Consider the following 17,251-nt stretch of genomic DNA (forward strand, 5'->3'; position numbering starts at 1 on the left):
TGCTAATAGGAACGTTATGGTAGAGAGGCACAATAAATCACGACCACACTGATGCTATGCTGCTTGGGACCGGAAGCCACGAGCGACCCCGGCCCATTTATTTAGGCTCTCTGGTCACGCCTGGCCAGAGAGTGATACATAGTTTGGGGGTGCTTCATGCGGTGTGCCCGAGGGCAGAAACAATAGACTGCTACATCCCATTTATAATCAGTTCTTTTTGTACGTAAACACTTAGAGTCTCTTAACATACAAAATCAGCAAGTCTGTGGTTGGGCCGAGGGTTTGGCCTCAGATTGTAGGGTCGCTGACGGACTCCTTCTGCACGATCAGCACTCCTCGCTCTGCCTGATGTTGATGGTGGCACAGGGCTGGTGGCTGGTGACCCATTGGGGTCGACGAATGTCAGAGTGGACTTGGATTCCATGATCGCCGGATCCTCCCCGTGTTGATCCGTCTCAGCGGTTGGTGGTATTTGTTTGAACCACGACACGTTGCAGGTCACCACTTCTCCTTGTTTCTCCGCTGTGACAGATGTGCCCTTCGTGGACTTCACAATCCATGGCTCTGCTTCGTAGGGAGTGCGGAATTTTTCTCTGGGCAGTCTCATCCATATTAGTACTGCATCTCCTGGGACCAACAATCGGGAGTGAGCCCTCTGTCGTTGGTTGGCTCGGTCATTATTGAGGCGCCTCCTCCCTTTGCCGCCTGCGGGTTGTAGGGATCAGGAGCCCAGGGTAGCATGTCTCAGCGGGGGCCAGTTAGCATGAGTGACCATGGCGATCTTTGCGTGGTGCTGTGTGGGGTGCTTCGGTTCTCTTGTAGAAAATGCTGATGTGCTGCTTCCGGATCCTTTCCTTCAGCGGTGGCTATGCGGAGTACTTTGTTGATGGTCCGCATGAAACGCTCGACTCCTCCATACGCTTGCGGACATTGTGGTGTGATCCGATGATGTCAAATTCCGAGTTCTTTCAGAAAGTCTTTGAATTCGCTACCCTGGAAGGGTGGTCCGTTACCCGTTTTAATGACTGGAGGTAAACCAAACAGTGCAAATGCTTTGGCCAGTACTGGCTGTACGTTGGTGAAACTTGTCGATGGGGCCACTTCCACTATGGGGTACTTTGTGTAGCTGTCAACTAGAACTACTGTGATCCTGCCGTCGGGAAAGCTTCCAAAATCAAGGTTGACCCACGCCCAGGGAGACGGTGCTGGCTCTTCAGTGATGACTGGAGCAGGGGCTTCTGAACTGCTGGTCAGCTGACAGGATCTGCAGTTGCGAACTAAAGTGTCTACGCTTTCTTCGAGATTGGGGAACCATACTTTCTCCCTCATTCGGGACTTGATCCTCTTCGTGCCTTGATGTCCTTCATGGGCAAGGACGGTTGCCTGTTCCTGCAGATTCTTCGGGATCACAATCCGCGACCCTTTTAGGACAATGCCACTATCGGCAACGCTCAGCTCCCGATGAACTCTCCAGACTTGCCCCAGCCGGGCTCTATCCTCCTCACTCCAGCCCTCAATGTTCTTGAGGAATCCTTCCCACGACCCTTTTCCCAGGGCTTGGACCACTCGGCTGAGCACCGGATCAGCATCGACATTTGCCTTGATCTCGTCGAGTGACATGGCCAGGGGACCCGACGCCTGAGCGATCATGTTGACGAACTCCTCATTTTTCTCAACATGCGTCCCTTCGGATTTGCTGACAGGTGCTGGATGACGGGATAGAAAGTCCGCTGGATTTTTGGCCCCAGGGCAGTACACTAGGTCCATCTGATACTGTTGGATCTGTATGGCCCATCGTTCTATCCGCGGGGGCGGATGCGGGGCTGTTCCTTTGAACAGAGGGAGTAGTGGTTGATGATCAGTCACTACCCGGAAGAGGTGCCCACTTACGTACAGGTGAAAGTGGTTGCAGGCCCATTTCACCGCTAGCTTAGCGTTTTATTCAACAAAGCTTTCATCTTCAGGAGCATCATGAAACCGGGAAATTCCTCATCCTTGATAGAATCTATGTTGAACTTTGGATTTACTCAAGTGGTGAAAGTCCCCACTCACATAGTGGGGCACACTTTGAATAGCATCTTTTCTAATTCTCTCTCCCTGACATTTAATGAAAGTCACCCCGCTTAGTTGGGTTGATCACTATGTTGTCACTTTTAAAGTTAGCTGCCTATCACTGAGGCCTAAGGTGAGGGTGTGAGACCTCCAATGCCTTAGGTAGGTCTTAGAAGGAACTGGAGCAAAATCACTACTCAAAGTCTTGAACTTGAGCTAAATCCGCTTCAAGTTCCTGTGGGTACTTCGCCTGATCTTACGGCTGAAGGCTTTCAGAATTGGATTGGAACCACCCTTGACTTTGTTGCTCCACTGACAATTAAGCCCTGCCCCAGATCCAAATCTTCTACACCCTGGTTTACCGACGATCTTAAAATGCTGAGGCAGACCAGTAGTAGACAAGAGCAAAAATTGCCATTGACATGAGACTTTTTGATCCCTCACGGAATGGTTTTACAAGTGGGTGTAGCACAGAGACTGCACTTGCTGTCACCTGTCCAGGAGCTGCTTGATTTGCCATCAGCCTTTGACACCGTCTCACCCATGTGCCTGGTGCTGTGTCTTCTTCAGACTGTGTAAGCAGGAAGGCTCTTAATCTCTGCCATTCCTCACCAATAGTGTGCAAATATTTAGTCATGGTGGCTTTAAAACTAAGACATTTAGTTTTCCCTGCGAAGTCCCTCAGGTCTCTTCACTTAGCCCTGCTCTTATTAATTTGTATTTCATCCCTCTCGCCGAATGAATCCGTTCATTCAGCTTTCAAGCCCTCTCATATACTGCGGACACTCAGGATTATTTTATCCATCCATCCTCTGTAGCGAATACGTCTAATCTCTACATGACCAGGATAAATACTTGGAAGAAAGTTTTTTTTTAACTCAGTAAGGACAAAACTGGGGAGTTGGTGTTTAGGGCACAAGAATCAGTCTGGACCAACAGTTGGTGGCTAAAGCAATGCGGCCCTTTACCGACCCCTGTGAAAGCAGCTAAAACTCTTGCGGTAATCTTTGACACTTCTCTGAATTTTGAGTCATAGGTCAATCATACTACAGGTACATGCTTCCACATTATCAGGACCCTTAAGTAAACATTTCCATACATTCCAGCAAAACTGTGTCATTCGGTTATCATTGGTTTATTCTCTTCCAAACAGGACTACTGAAATGCCCTTTACCTGAACAGAAATACCTCCTCTCTGAATAGGCTGCAAGTGGTGCAGAACACGGTTGCTCACCTCATTCTCAATATCCCAAAACAACTGTCTGTTAGAGAGGGCATTCGCAAGCTGCACTGCCTCCCTGTTATGAAGTGCATCTCCTTTAAGGGGATGTAAGTAGAGAGGCGCACCACTAGATTGTCTTTTCAAAAGATGTAAACGGACAAACTTCCTTTGTATTTGATTTCCTTTATTTCAACAATGTTTTAACACAGGCTCCATCCATTGTGTTTCGTTCAATAAAGATTGAACTTCATAATTATAGACTCTCTAACAAACTATTACAAAAGGAACAGAGCAGTGAAGTGCAGCTCTCCAAGTCCGCCGTTGGCTGTCCTGTTGTGCATCTCATTTAAGGCTAGTTGCTTGATCTTTCTAGCCCTTTATCATAAAGAAACAAAACATCTTCCTGATCTCTTCAATTGGTATGTTCTAGGCAGGTCACTTAGATCCTCCTCTGGTAGGAAAGACATCATTTCCACGTTTCATAGAGTCAGATGGGGATGGCCGATCTATTTCTGGGGCTGCTGCTAGCTTATGGAACAGTCTGCCTGCACACATTCCTAAGCTCGACTCCTTTGTCTTGTTTAAAAATATCCTAGAAAACCAGGTTATCTTCATCCTAATTATGTGGGCATTGCAGACATTAGTTAACTCTGATATTCAGCTTAGCGCTTCGATACCCTCAGGTTTATTGCACTCTATAAATTCACATTTTATTTCAAAGACATGACCAAACCCAATGGCAGAAAAAAAGAATTCTAAGATAAAGTCTATATCCTGGCACATTGTGGGTTTCTGTAGAGTGCTCTTGAAATCGAAACATTTTCTTAGATGAAAAACAACTTTCAACATATAACAGGTGATTAGCCATGCTTTAGAAGAACTCTGATTGATTGAACATCCCCGTCCAGCACTAGAAAAGAGGACTGCGCACAACATGCTACCAAAGCAGATGCTGCAACCAGATGGTTACTAATACCGAGATTACAGGACCATTTTAGTTGACCAATGGACTGCAGGTTGTGTCCACCTCCCAAAGCAGGTATCCAGCATTTGCAGTGACTGGAGACTTGAGTCATATGATTATCTTACTACCTGTTTTTAGAGTATTGCTACAGCAAATATAGTTCGGCTGCACAATTACGTCAGGTGGAGAGAAGGAAGTGGACATTTCCAAACTTTACTTCTAAGGATCTTCACCATGTGGTAGTCTTTTAAAATGTGAGTAGCAGACAGTCTGTGTGGTGACTGATCTGAGGTTCTTTGTAGGGAAGAAGCAGCAAGCTGGTTTCTGCATGAGTCCTTGCACTTGTTTGAAACACCTTTGCATACAACTGAAATATAGAACCTGCTGAGTAGCGATGCACCTGACATCCTCTTTATCACAGAAACCTTGCACAACCTCTCATGATTTCCCTACATCGCCACGGGTATCCCAGCATGCTACAAGATCGCTCAACAGGACTTCACAAGTCAGGAGGACTCACTATAATCTATAAGGAATCCATCAAATGCACAAGATCCACAGAGAACACCACCCATTCATGGAACACCTGCACTTCAAACTGCAAATTTCAGGAAACTTCACCCTGAACAGAACCCTCGCCCACTCACCTGGACCACGAGCCACCATTACCAACCTCATCACCACGGGATAATTTTTTATGGTGAGGTTGGTTAAAACCATCACAATTATTTAAAACACATACAAAATGCAGGCCATCTTGAATAATGGAAAAAAGAAGAAAAAAACTGATTTTTTAAAAAGCATCATAATAAAATCAAATGGTCATACTGATGTTATTAAGCATTAGCATGATAAAGTAAAGTGCTAGCGCAAATGGGCCAAGGTAGTCAGCAATGACACAATAACAATCATCATAATAACTGAAGTGGTCACACTGGAGTTATTCCACATTCACAAGCTAAAATAAAGTGCTGGTACAAAGGAATCTGGAGAGTCCATCAGATTTGCCCAGCGGCAGGACAATTTACACATTTTAAAAAACGCACTAGGATTAGATAGGATTAGGTAATAAAAACAAATCTTCACGTGAAAAAGCTGTCTAACAAAGTGGGAGTACAATAAATAACAGCAACAAATTACTTATTGAAGAGTGCCATCTAAGTGACTCGCATAACAGTAAACGCCTGGACACCTATTGAAAAGCACACACAGTTTGATATGTACAAGCCGTGCAGCGTGTGGGAAGGCCCTCTGACAACAGTACAATGATAATAGGAGCACATTATCCATTAGAGATGCCGTCAGACCAACCTGCAAAACAATAGAGCCACTTACTTCATAATCAGGGAGGCCCACTCAGCTGAGCTGAGCTAGCCGGAGGCATGCCAGAGGTAGGAGCAGAGTTCCCGGGTGACATCCCTGGGTGACTGAGCCTGTTGAATGCAAGGGATATGAATTTGGTCTGCAGGATATTTAACAAAGTGTTGTCTGGGTTAAGAGAGGGGATCATGGCCTGCCGACATGGACGGACTTCCAGGTAGTTCTACTCTCACCTTAGCCTGGAATTACACATGTACTGCAGTGCAGGGCAGAAGCACGCAATGTGTCCAAGGGAGTCCTCGCACTGGCCACAGCCCCTGCTGATTGTTCCTTCCAACAGGCAATGCCAACTGGCAAAGGTTTCAAAAACGGCCATTCCCATAGGCTGATAGACATAAAACGTTGAAGTACATGCAGGTGAAATAGGTTTAAGGGGATGCTGGTTGGTAGGTGTTAGTAACCGCCCACGCATGTTTACGTTTGGCTGTAATGGCCCTGTCAGACTGAAATGACCACAGGCAGACTCGTTGGGAATCCCAGAGTTCCTTTCCGTACATAAGTGGCTGACAGTCCGCAAGATGCTGGTGATGCGCTTGACTTGGGCAGCAAGTGCTGGTTTTCGGACGATAACAATGCCTCTAGACAGCCACCCCTGGCCATCCGCAATTTGTGTCACAGGTTGAGATAGGTACCAGCGCTGACTGTCCTCTCATCAGGAGGGCCCAGTTCCAGTATAATCTGGGCAGCGCATGAGGACCTTGGCACCAACTTCCTCACTCAGCTCACCATTGACTCCAGAGCCTACATTCTCCTCTATAACCATTCAACTTTCACCTGGAAGACCGAAATTACCCCAGTTCCACAACATGACTTGAATGCCTGAGCAACATCAGACTCATCCAGCTCATCCTAGAACCAACTCATACCTCAGGGCACACAGTAGACCCCATTTTCATCACATGCGACAGCATCAAATACAACTCAACCACAACCCTCACATGGTTTGACTACTCCATCATCCACTCAACCACAACCCTCATATGGTTTGACTACTCCATCATCCACTTCCACTTCCAAAATCAACAGATTTCAAGACAACACTGCTACCAGGTTCACCATTCCAAGCAGCAGCTGGTGCAAAATCACAGAAGCAGATTGGCTCAGCTCCCTCAGCACGGATCAACCTAGCCCCACAGACAATATCAACAAAGACATCACCTTCAACAACTGAATCAAGAATTGAGCTGACTCCCTCGCACCCATAAAATCCAACAAGTGTATTAGATCATACAAGCAGGCCAGCTGGTACACAAAAGACCTCCAAGACACCAAAAGACACTGATATCTGTAAACAGCTAGAAAGGAAATAAAGAGCCAGCCACAAAACCAAAGACAGAGCTACCTACAATGCTATCACTAGCAAATAAGAGACACCAAGAAAAAAAGTGCTAGTGGGCTGCGCTGAAGGAAGCTCCAACAGCTGGAAGAAGATCTCGATCTTGAAAGATTTCATCTCGTACTTAGCCACTGTCAACAACATCGCTGTCTCCAAACAACTCTGTGACAGCCTATCCAACTTTTTTCACAGCTGAAGCACAAAGATCTAGAGCAACTTAGCACACCAACCCAACCCCAGAGAACTCACTGCTAACCTACCCACCATGAACTAAGACAGCCACCTGACTGAATGTACAACCCTCACCAGAAACATCATAGCAGCAATGACGCAGACCATCCACTCAGGGGCCCCAATGGGCCCATGCCCCCCCCCCCCACATCTACAACCTGGGAATATCACCAATCAGCACTACCCTGACCCACATCATCAACACCTCTATCACATCTGCCACTTTCCTAGATGAATGGAAACTTGAAGAAATCAGCACCCCCCCCCCCTCAAGTAGCCCATAGAAGAATCAAATCAACTGAGCAACTTCTGACCCATCTGACCATCTTCCTGCTTCCCTATCCAGCCAAAGTGATTGTGAAGACCATCCCAAGAATCTCACAGCCCACCTCGTACTTGTTCATCTTCTAGACAACACTCAATCAGGATTCAAAAAGAACCACAGCACCAAAACAGCACTCATCGCGGCCACCGATGACAGTCGAGCCATCCAGAACCAAGGAGAAACATCAACCCTCATCCTACTCGCCCTCTCTGTGGCCTTCGACACTGCCTCCAATAATACCCTCATCAGGAGACTTTACGAGATTGGCATACAAGGAACCGCTCTAAAATTGATCTGATCCTCCTAACGAGAAGCAAAGAATCAGGTTGCCACTCTTCACATCTGAGATCAAGAAAGTGATATGCAGAGTCCCACAGGGATTATCTCTCAGTCCTTTTCAAAATGCACATGACGCCATTCACCAACATTATCCGATTACAAGACACCACCATCATCATCATCTCCAATTCTGATGGCACCAAACTCATCCTCTCCCTGATGGACAACACAACCACTGTCAGAACCAACTGAATGACCATTGTAGCAGACTGCATGTGAACCAACTGCCTGCATCTCACCTCTGACAAGACGGAAGTACTGGTCTTCGGCAACAAGCCCTCCACGTAGGACTCCACCTGTGGCTGTCAGTGCTAGGACCAATATCCACAGACCATGCAAGAAATCTAGGGACCATCCTAGACGACAAGCTGAACATGATGGCTCAAGTGAACTCAGTGTGCACCTCCTGCTTCCAAATCTTACACATGCTGCAAAACATCTTCAAAGAACACCAGACAGACCGTCACAGAAGCACTCATCACCAGCAGGCTGGATCATGGCAACACTCTCTACGCCGGAATCTCCAAACAACTCCTACACAGACTCCAGAACATCCAGACCGCCTATGCCACACCCACATCACACGGAACCTCAGGAAGCTTCAATGGCTCCCCATTCACAAGCGCGGCCAACTCTAACTTCTCACACATGCATACAAAGCTCTAAACAAAACAGGACCAGAATACCTGAACAGCTGCATACACTTTCACCAACCCAGAAGAGTCTCACTCGCACACATTTCCTACATCCGTAAAAGGAAAACTGGAGGTCGCTCATTCTCCTACATTGCACCCAAGACATGGACCGACCACCCTCTACACATTAGCGCCTCTTTCTTACTTCTTGAGTTCCACAAAAAGCTGGAGACCTGTCTCTTCGTATAAGCACCCTAGGGGCCGCAAACTTACTCACCTGCCCAAACACTTATCACTTGGGTGATTAATGTGCTTTATAAATCAATATAACATAACATTACATGATAATAGATTGACTTTTACCCTGATGTTTAATAGGAATGAGACTTCTGCTTTAAAAAGTGGTTAGATATGGTAATTTAAACATGTGAAATTGGGGAGTGCCAGAGAGCTGAGCACCAAGGTGGTGAATTAGTGAGCTAAGTCGGCCGGCTCGACTACATAAAGAAGTGTTTTTTGACATGTGGGTAGTCAGTAATTTAACTTTTTAACCCGAGTGAGTTGCGACACACCCAGGTTTCGATTGCAGGGCTAAATCGCAGTTGGTTTTGGTGGCGGTGGTGGGCCTAAAACATGCCCAGCCAATACTGTTGATTAACATTTATAGTCTGAATCTTGGCAAACATGAATTTTTGAGGAGGTCATGATTAAATGTGGGAAGCATAAACACCATGTCATCCTTTCAATGTAGTACTATCTCAATATTTAAATAGGATGTCTGAATCTTGTAGACAACTCGCGAAGGCAGGTGTAGCTCTGCAGCAGGCGATGCAGCTACACTGCCTAGTCCTCCGAGGGGGAATACACATATTATTCTTCCGTACATGACATATCCTCCTGTATAGATTTTTGGACATTGTCCAAGGCACTCCTGGCTAGGACACGCTCCATCAGTATCCTTTGCAGAACGCTGTCAGACCACTTGCCAGTTCTACTTGTTCTGGAGGATCCCCCACTGACTCTGGTTTTATAAGGTGGAGGCTGAAAGAGACTGAAATGTGGGACATGGTGTCTCGTTCCGAGGTCAAAACCGCCATTTTGTTATATTTCTGTCTATGGAGTGTCTGATGGTGAGAGTTTAAGGAAGGCATTTAAGGTCTATAGCTGTGAGATCTGCATCTCTAAGGAAGCAGGCATCCTTAAATCCTTATGTGGATCGCTGGACAGCATTGAGCAAAAACTCAAAATGCTGGAAACCAAACATCTGAAGCAGGTCAAAACCCACACTTGCTAAATTGCAGAAATTGCTGGTGGAGTTCCGTGAGGCGGGGGATTGGGAAAATATTACACCTTAGAAAACACACCAAGCCCGTTGGTTTGGTGAAGGGGACAGGCCAAGGAGAATGCTGGCCTGGATATTTAAGTCCACTGCTGTCAATTCTCAAATCTGTAGAATATAGATGAGCCATGTGATAACTATTGTTTGCCCAGTCAAACATAGTAAGGCTTTGCCCAGTACTACACCAAACTCTATGCCCTCAGTTCACATTACGCCACCTCAGCGATTGAGTGTTATTTTGACACAAAAACTTTGGTTTGGGCGGAGGGTGAAGCTCTGGAACAGCTTATCACCCCGCTGATGGTAGAAGACGTCCTAGCTGCTCTTAAAGATCTCTCCAATGGCAAGGCCCTTGGGTAGGGGGGCACCCTGTTTAAGAGTCATGCCACTCTCATTAAAGACCATCTACCTGCTCACCATGCTTGAGCCGGTAATAACTGCATTGCCTAAGCCAGGCAGGGACCCAACACTATGTACCTCATATATGCCGTTATCCCTACTTAAATACGGATAACACATTTATTTTTTTTATTCTCGCTCACCGCTTATAACCCCTTATGCAATTCTTGCTATTACCGGACCAGTGCGGCTTCATCCCCCAGAGATCCATAGCTTTCAATTTACACAGCTAGGGGACAACACTACATTGATTGGACCCATGTCTGTTGGCCATGGCTGTGCTTCTAAATGCCAAAAATGTGTTTGACGCCTTGGACTGGCCATTAATGCACAAGGTCTTTCATCTTTGGGACTGAACGCCCTGTTCTTGAAAATGATTGCACTACTCTATACTGGCACTATGGCCATAGTCAAAATTAACAGACGATATTTAGGGCTGATATCTATCGGGAGGTATTGGCGGTTGGAGCCCCTGGCCTGCTACCTCTGTGAATTTTATTTGCGTCAGGGGCTGTGGGTGGTGACTTATCCCTGATATTCTCTCTATATGCAGATCACATAATTCTATACATTCAGGAGCCCGTTAGAAAAATCTTATCAAATTCGGAGGGTTCTCTGGACTCTGGATCAACTGGAACAAGTCAGCAATGTTCCCATTAACAAATGTCACCACAATACCCGTGGCGGAATACCCCCTGAATTGGAATAATGGTGTAGTCGAATACCTGGGTATTCATATAACTAGGAATATCACTGAATTGATACCCAGCAACTTTTGGGCCACACTGGAACAATTCAAAAGTTGCATGAAGCGGTGGCTACACTTGTCCACTTGAATATGTGGACACATCTCCCCGATTATAATGGAAATTATTCGATGATTTCCAAATCTTTAGCAAATATCACCGTCCAGCTCCCAATGGAATTTTTCTGCCAATCGCTACAACTGCTTACACATCTGATCAGGGTGAGAGGGCAAACACATATGCAATGGTCTGTGGTCATTCATCATATTAAAGATAGTGACCTGTCGGTCCCTGACCCTATCTGGTGGCGCAAGTCCACTGTACAAAATGTTACAACCACGACCAAACACTCTTGCACGAGCACATAGAATACACTTTGATGTGCACCCCCAATGCAAAGGTGTGTTTTGTATCGAACAAGTGATTACTATGCAAGTTGAAGGCAACAAAGTACAAGTAAAAAAAATGCTTGTTGCATTTATGGGAAATAAAGTTGCATGGAGGACATCACTTTTAAATAATTTATTTTTTTGGAAGGGGATGGAATCAGGGCTGCAGTTGATCTCAGGACCTCTAGTTGCTTTCTGTAGGAAAGTGCCCCTTTGTGCATGGTTACCCCCTAACGTTTTGCCAGGTACCTGATGCCAACTTGAGTGAGTGTCCCTGCCAATCAGGTTCCCAGGGCCTTTGTTCTTTCCTTAAACTGTAACTTTGTCTCCACAATTGGCACACCGCTGGGCTACAAATAAGTCCCTTGTGAACGGTACCCCTGGTACCAAGGGCCTTGTGAGCAGAGAGTGCCTCTGAGGGCTGCAGCATGTTTTATGCCACCTTCTGAGACACAGAACGAAAGTAAAAACACCATCTAATTAACTAATAACAGAAGGCAGTTATTCAAGTTAATGTGTTTCCCGAAGTCTTAACTTCTTGTCACTCAGTTAGAATTCAATTAAACTTTTATTTGCTCTGCTGGAATTAACTAAACACCCCATAATTCAATTAGCTACCCTTTTGACCATCAGCACTTAACCCTTTATTGAAAAAGAACACAGACATACTCAGAATGTAACTAAATGTCGAACCCGTTTTAGCTCTTTAAAAACCATCGGCTTAGAATTGATGTTATGTCTAACCCTGTTCTAGCTCTCCTCCTCGCCACCTTCTAAAAGAATCTCACATTGTACTGTTCCAATTTTGTGAGTCGCTCCTTTATCCATGTGCGTAGATCAACGCTGTAAAACGACCTTAAGTAAAATAATTACATTTACTGATTTTTGTTAGGTGTGCATTGCAAGCAACAGCTGTCAAACCCCTACTGGTATAAAGTAACAGTCCGATTCTCACCCAACGTTCCAGGTGTTATTGCACAGACTACAGTATAGTACATTATGGCTTTATAACTCGTGCAGAGGCATTGACTAGTGTCTCCCTTAATCTATATTACACAGACACACATATTATTAATACATCGATACAGGCACATAAACACTCCTACATACGCATTAATGTCTATACACAAGGCATTTTGTGGTGGTGCTTGTATTATTGCACAAAAGGTAAAGAGTCCAAACCTGTCTCTGGCAGATGTGCAGAGAGCGGTGCCAGTTGCATGCATCATCTTTCCTGCATGCGTTCCATTTTTCTCTGCCTGGGACTTCAATAGGACCCCCAGATCATTCTCTTCTTCGGACAACGCTGGGGAAATTCAATATAAGCAATTAGTTGCAAGGTGCCAGCAAAGACTTAAATCTTCTCCTAAGACCAAACACATATTCCAGGTTATTCACAGTACTTATTTTCATGGCCCATTCGTTTTTGAACACTAGTTTTGCATTAGCTTAATTTCACCAAAATGTAAAGAGCTGCAGACAGGCAGAGCCATGGAGTGCGTTGGATCTGCTAACCAACGTTGTTCAAAGGGGTTTGTAAGAGAAGGGTCAGCAGAGCCATCCCATAACCTTAGGAACACAATAGAATCCAGCAAATTCTTCTTTTGCTTCACACAGAAAATGTTGCTCGCCCTTACAGAATAAATGTTTTGACAGCAGAGTTCTCAAGGGCTGCCTAGGACAGCATTGTGATCACAGAGGAAACAGAGCAGATAGAAACTGCGACGTCTAAATGAGTCGACCCCTAAATGATAGCCATACAGTCTTGTGTCTCAAATGACCCCTAAATGATAGCCATACAATCTTGTGTCTCAAAAGACCCCTAAATGATAGCCATATAATCTTGTATCTCAAACGCACCCGGTATTTTAGTCGTTCGCTGGATGCGAGTACACTCTTTGAACTTCGGATTTTGATTTAATAGTTTGAAACAAATGCAATGCATTTGTTGGAGCCTGCTACTAAACTCAGCATTGTATTAAAATCCTCAATGCTGGCAAAATGCGAAAATGGACGAAATTTTAAAAAACTTACATGTAAGTGAACGTGCTTTAGCTTATATCGACCTGGTCACAACCCAACATCTGTAGTCCCGCCTGGTCCTAAATTAACATCCACTGCCTTATCCACTTTGGGAACATCACTGCAAGGGCCCGTAGTTCCATCATCGGACACTGAACCAGAGAAAACTGGGGGGGGGCAGGGATTAAATTTTCCTGTCGAAACCCTGAAAGTTCTTTCCTGGAATGTGGCGGGTATTGTTAATAAACTATACACCAATGATTGGGATTCCCTAGTAGGCAGTAGCGACATCTGTCTCTTCCAAGAGACATGGGCCAGGGAACCCCTGTGTAGAGCAGGATATGCAGTTTTTGAAATCAAAGCCAGGTGGAATGGTAAGGGAAGGCCCTCATGTGGTTTGGCGGTCTGGGTAGCCAGTCACATTGGGTGTAATGTGGAGAATGTACCTAGGTTATCGCAGGACATACAGTGTGTTCTACTCAAGTGGCCTAATGCTTTAAATCTGGCAATAATTAATGTATACTCTCGCCCAGTCAATGTGGCCATGGAATCACCTACACCAGAAGATCTTTCGTCATTCCTGGGCCAACTCCCCACCGACTGTAAGATAGTGATGGGCGGAGATTTTAATTGTCATTTTGAACCACTGGAAGGTTTAAAGGAGGGTGCCCTTACTGCTGAAGATGACTTCTGGGGTGTTCCGTCATGTCAATCCCCCTCCCTAAATCTTGGTCCCCACTCACAGTGCAAATTATGTCCTTAATATTAAACTTTGCGCTAAGGGCCTGTAATGGACGCACCCCTTCTGACATCCCTTCAATGTGTCCCTTTAATAGGAAGGACCATGAATCGAGGTTGGACTATATCTTTGTGGACATTGGTCTATGGTCCAAGGTCCAGGATTTTAGGGTAATTGTAAGAACAGACAGTGACCACAACGCACTTTTGTTAGATATGGTGCATCCTGCACCTGCGGGTGGGTCACTTTCCGCCAATCCCAGTGAAGATCCAGGGAATCTGGTACTTAGCTCTAATAGACGTAGGGTAAAATGGGGGAAACTGGCAAACTCAGAAGAGAGCATAAGTAAAATCTATGAATTGGCACTCCCCAAGCTAAAAGAAATGGATGTATTAATTAACAAGCCTAGACCACCAGACTTCAACGAGAAACAAGCCAAAATCCATGCAGACCTAGCTCTAGGTGAGGTTTTTTACCCAGTCACACGGAAGAAAAAGACACCAACCTCATCTTGGTACGATTCTTCCTGTAAAAAGATTAAGACTGAGCTAACAGCCAAAATAAAAGCAGGTTCTGATAAGGGTAAGGTTGTCGAGCTGAGGCGGAAATATAGGGAAGCCATGACATTGGCAGGGTCGGAATGGGATTGGAACAGATGGCAGGACCTTTCCCTAGCGTTAGAAGCGAGGGATTCCAGAAAATTTTGGTTTTTGGTAAATACTGGCACAGGAGAACCCAAACCGCAGTGGAGCCAAATATTGCATCCTCTGTCTGGGAAGACCAATTTGGCAAATTGTACCAAGATACCTCTGAATTTACCAATGTTGCGGCCCCTGATGTTTCATCCAACACTGTAGCCGGACTGGAATTTACCCTAGGCGAGGTGGTCAGTGCGATAGAGAGACTGACGAAGGGGAAGGCCCCGGGACTTGACAGATTGCCCGGCGACCTCTTTAGACACCATCCAGAGATATAGAGCCGTAACTCCTCATTCTTTTTAATTCCATCGCGGGAGGTATGGAGATCCCCTGTACTTGGCTGGGGGCGGAGATAGTGCCGATTTTCAAAAAGGGCTCCCCTCTTCTCCCAGCCAACTACAGGCCGATCAGCCTCATAGATGTCCCCCAAAAATTATTTTCCCGCCTTCTCCTGTACCACCTTCTAGACTGGATGGAGGAAAATGAAATTCTGAGTCCCCTCCAGGCTGGCTTCAGGAAAAACACGTCCACCATGGATCAGATTTTCCGCCTCGTTCTCCTCTACTGGAAAACTGTGAGGATCGAGAGGGGGAGGCTGAACATGGTGTTCGTGGACCTGAGGTCAGCCTTTGACCTGGTCCCCCGCAAGAAATTGTGGGAGGTCCTAAAGGAGCTGGGTGTTCCTACCCATCTATTACATGCCATAGTCAGGCTTCACGCCAATAACTTTGCACAGGTTAGGTATGGGAGGGACGGAGCGTTGTCATCTAGGTTCCCAGTTCTTAGAGGGGTAAGACAGGGTTGTGTCTTGGCACCAACTCTGTTTTGCCTCTCCGTTTACAGCAGAAGTCTTCAAACTTTTTGATGCCGTGACCCCCTTGTAAAACCTTTTTAGGGGTAAGGACCCCCTTCTGACAAAAGTTTCTAGAAACTGGTACTCCTCATCATCATCTTTTGACAACCATAAATGCGCCTGTTAGACCTCATCACATCCATCCATCCATCATTCATCCACCCACCCACACTTTCACACATCCATCCTTTCATCCTTCCATCCATCCATCCATCCATCCTTCATCCATCCACCCTTTCATCTTTCCATCCATACATCCATCCTTTACCCATCCACCCTTCCATCCATCCACCCATCATTCATCCATCCATCCACCCATCATTCATCCCCCCACCTTTTCACACATCCATCCATGCATCATTCATCCATGCAACCTTTTATCCATCCATACATCCATCCATCCATCCTTCATCCATCCACCCTTTCATCCATCCATCCTTCATCCGTCCACCCTTTCATCCTTACATCCATACATCTATCCTTCATCCATCTATCCTTCACCCATCCAACCTGTCATCCTTATCTCTCTGCGGGTTTTTCCTTCTTTCCCGATCATGGGAGGGCATCTCTGTGCCTCCCTGCTGGGGGCGGGGGATGTGTCACAGGACCCACAGCTCCAGGTGTGCAATATCCATTGACCTCAAAGGGCAGGCTACACTACAGCCTGCTCCCCCAGCCCCCCTCCCCCACTTCCCCCAGCTCGAAACGGCTTCAGGGACACACACAGCCACACCCGAGTACTTGACAAGTCTTTTACTTGTTAATGAGGCTTGGATGTTTTTCACACCTCGGTGTGAATTAGGCCTCGCCGTGAGCACCCTCATCAGCCCAAGCCAGGGACAGAATCTGCGACCCCCTTCAAAGGACTCCACGACCCCCCTGGGGGTCGCGCCCCACAGATTGAAGACCTCTAGTTTACAGTGTCATATCCCATCTCGACAATGTTAGGGACAATGACGCTCCTCTTTTGGCAGGCAGGAGGGTACCGGCTATCATGTTCGCCAGCGATACCCTCCTGCTTTCCAAATCCCCGATGGGGATCCAACGGATTCTAGATGGATTTGGCCTTTTCTGTAGACAACATGGTCTAGAGATCAATACAGAAAAGACCAAATTCATGATATTCAACCCCTCCCCAAAAACTAGACCCAACCCATCATTGGGTTCAGCAAGACTGGAAAGGGTTACAACTTTCCAGTATTTGGGTGTAACCCTACATGAGAACCTATCTTGGGAACCCCAAATAGCAAGATCCAGGCTAAAGCTGTCCCAACTGTCGGGGGCAATTCTGAAGGCCGCAAACACTTCTACTTTTAAACTCATTAGCCCGGCAGTAGAAATGTATAAAACCCAAGCTAAAGCGGCCGCTTCTTATGGTAGTGAGCTATGGGGGCACAAAACAGGGACACAACTTGTCAGTGTAGAGAATAATTTCCTCAGACGTCTCCTAGCTCTCCCCCGTGGCACACCCCTGCTCCCTCTGAGACTAGATGTGGGTCTCCCCTCCGTAGCTGAGGATCTGGATTTAAAGCCACTAAGATTCTGGCACAGGCTCTGGATCAGAAGCGAGCTTGCACACTAT

General features: G+C 46.1%; 1 protein-coding gene across 2 annotated transcripts in view; it reads right to left on the reverse strand.

The window, feature by feature from the left end:
* ICA1L (islet cell autoantigen 1 like) overlaps nt 1-17,251 on the reverse strand; it is a 455,070-nt gene that overhangs the window by 323,395 nt on the left and 114,424 nt on the right. For both annotated transcript variants that reach the window (XM_086955269.1, XM_086955268.1), the window contains exon 4: nt 12,540-12,663. In XM_086955269.1, the coding sequence (XP_086811395.1) occupies nt 12,540-12,663 (124 nt within the window). The remainder of the gene's footprint in view (nt 1-12,539; nt 12,664-17,251) is intronic.

This window comes from Lissotriton vulgaris, chromosome 2_1, assembly GCF_964263255.1.
Source record: "Lissotriton vulgaris chromosome 2_1, aLisVul1.2, whole genome shotgun sequence".
In the NCBI taxonomy this organism is placed as follows: Eukaryota; Metazoa; Chordata; class Amphibia; order Caudata; family Salamandridae; genus Lissotriton; species Lissotriton vulgaris.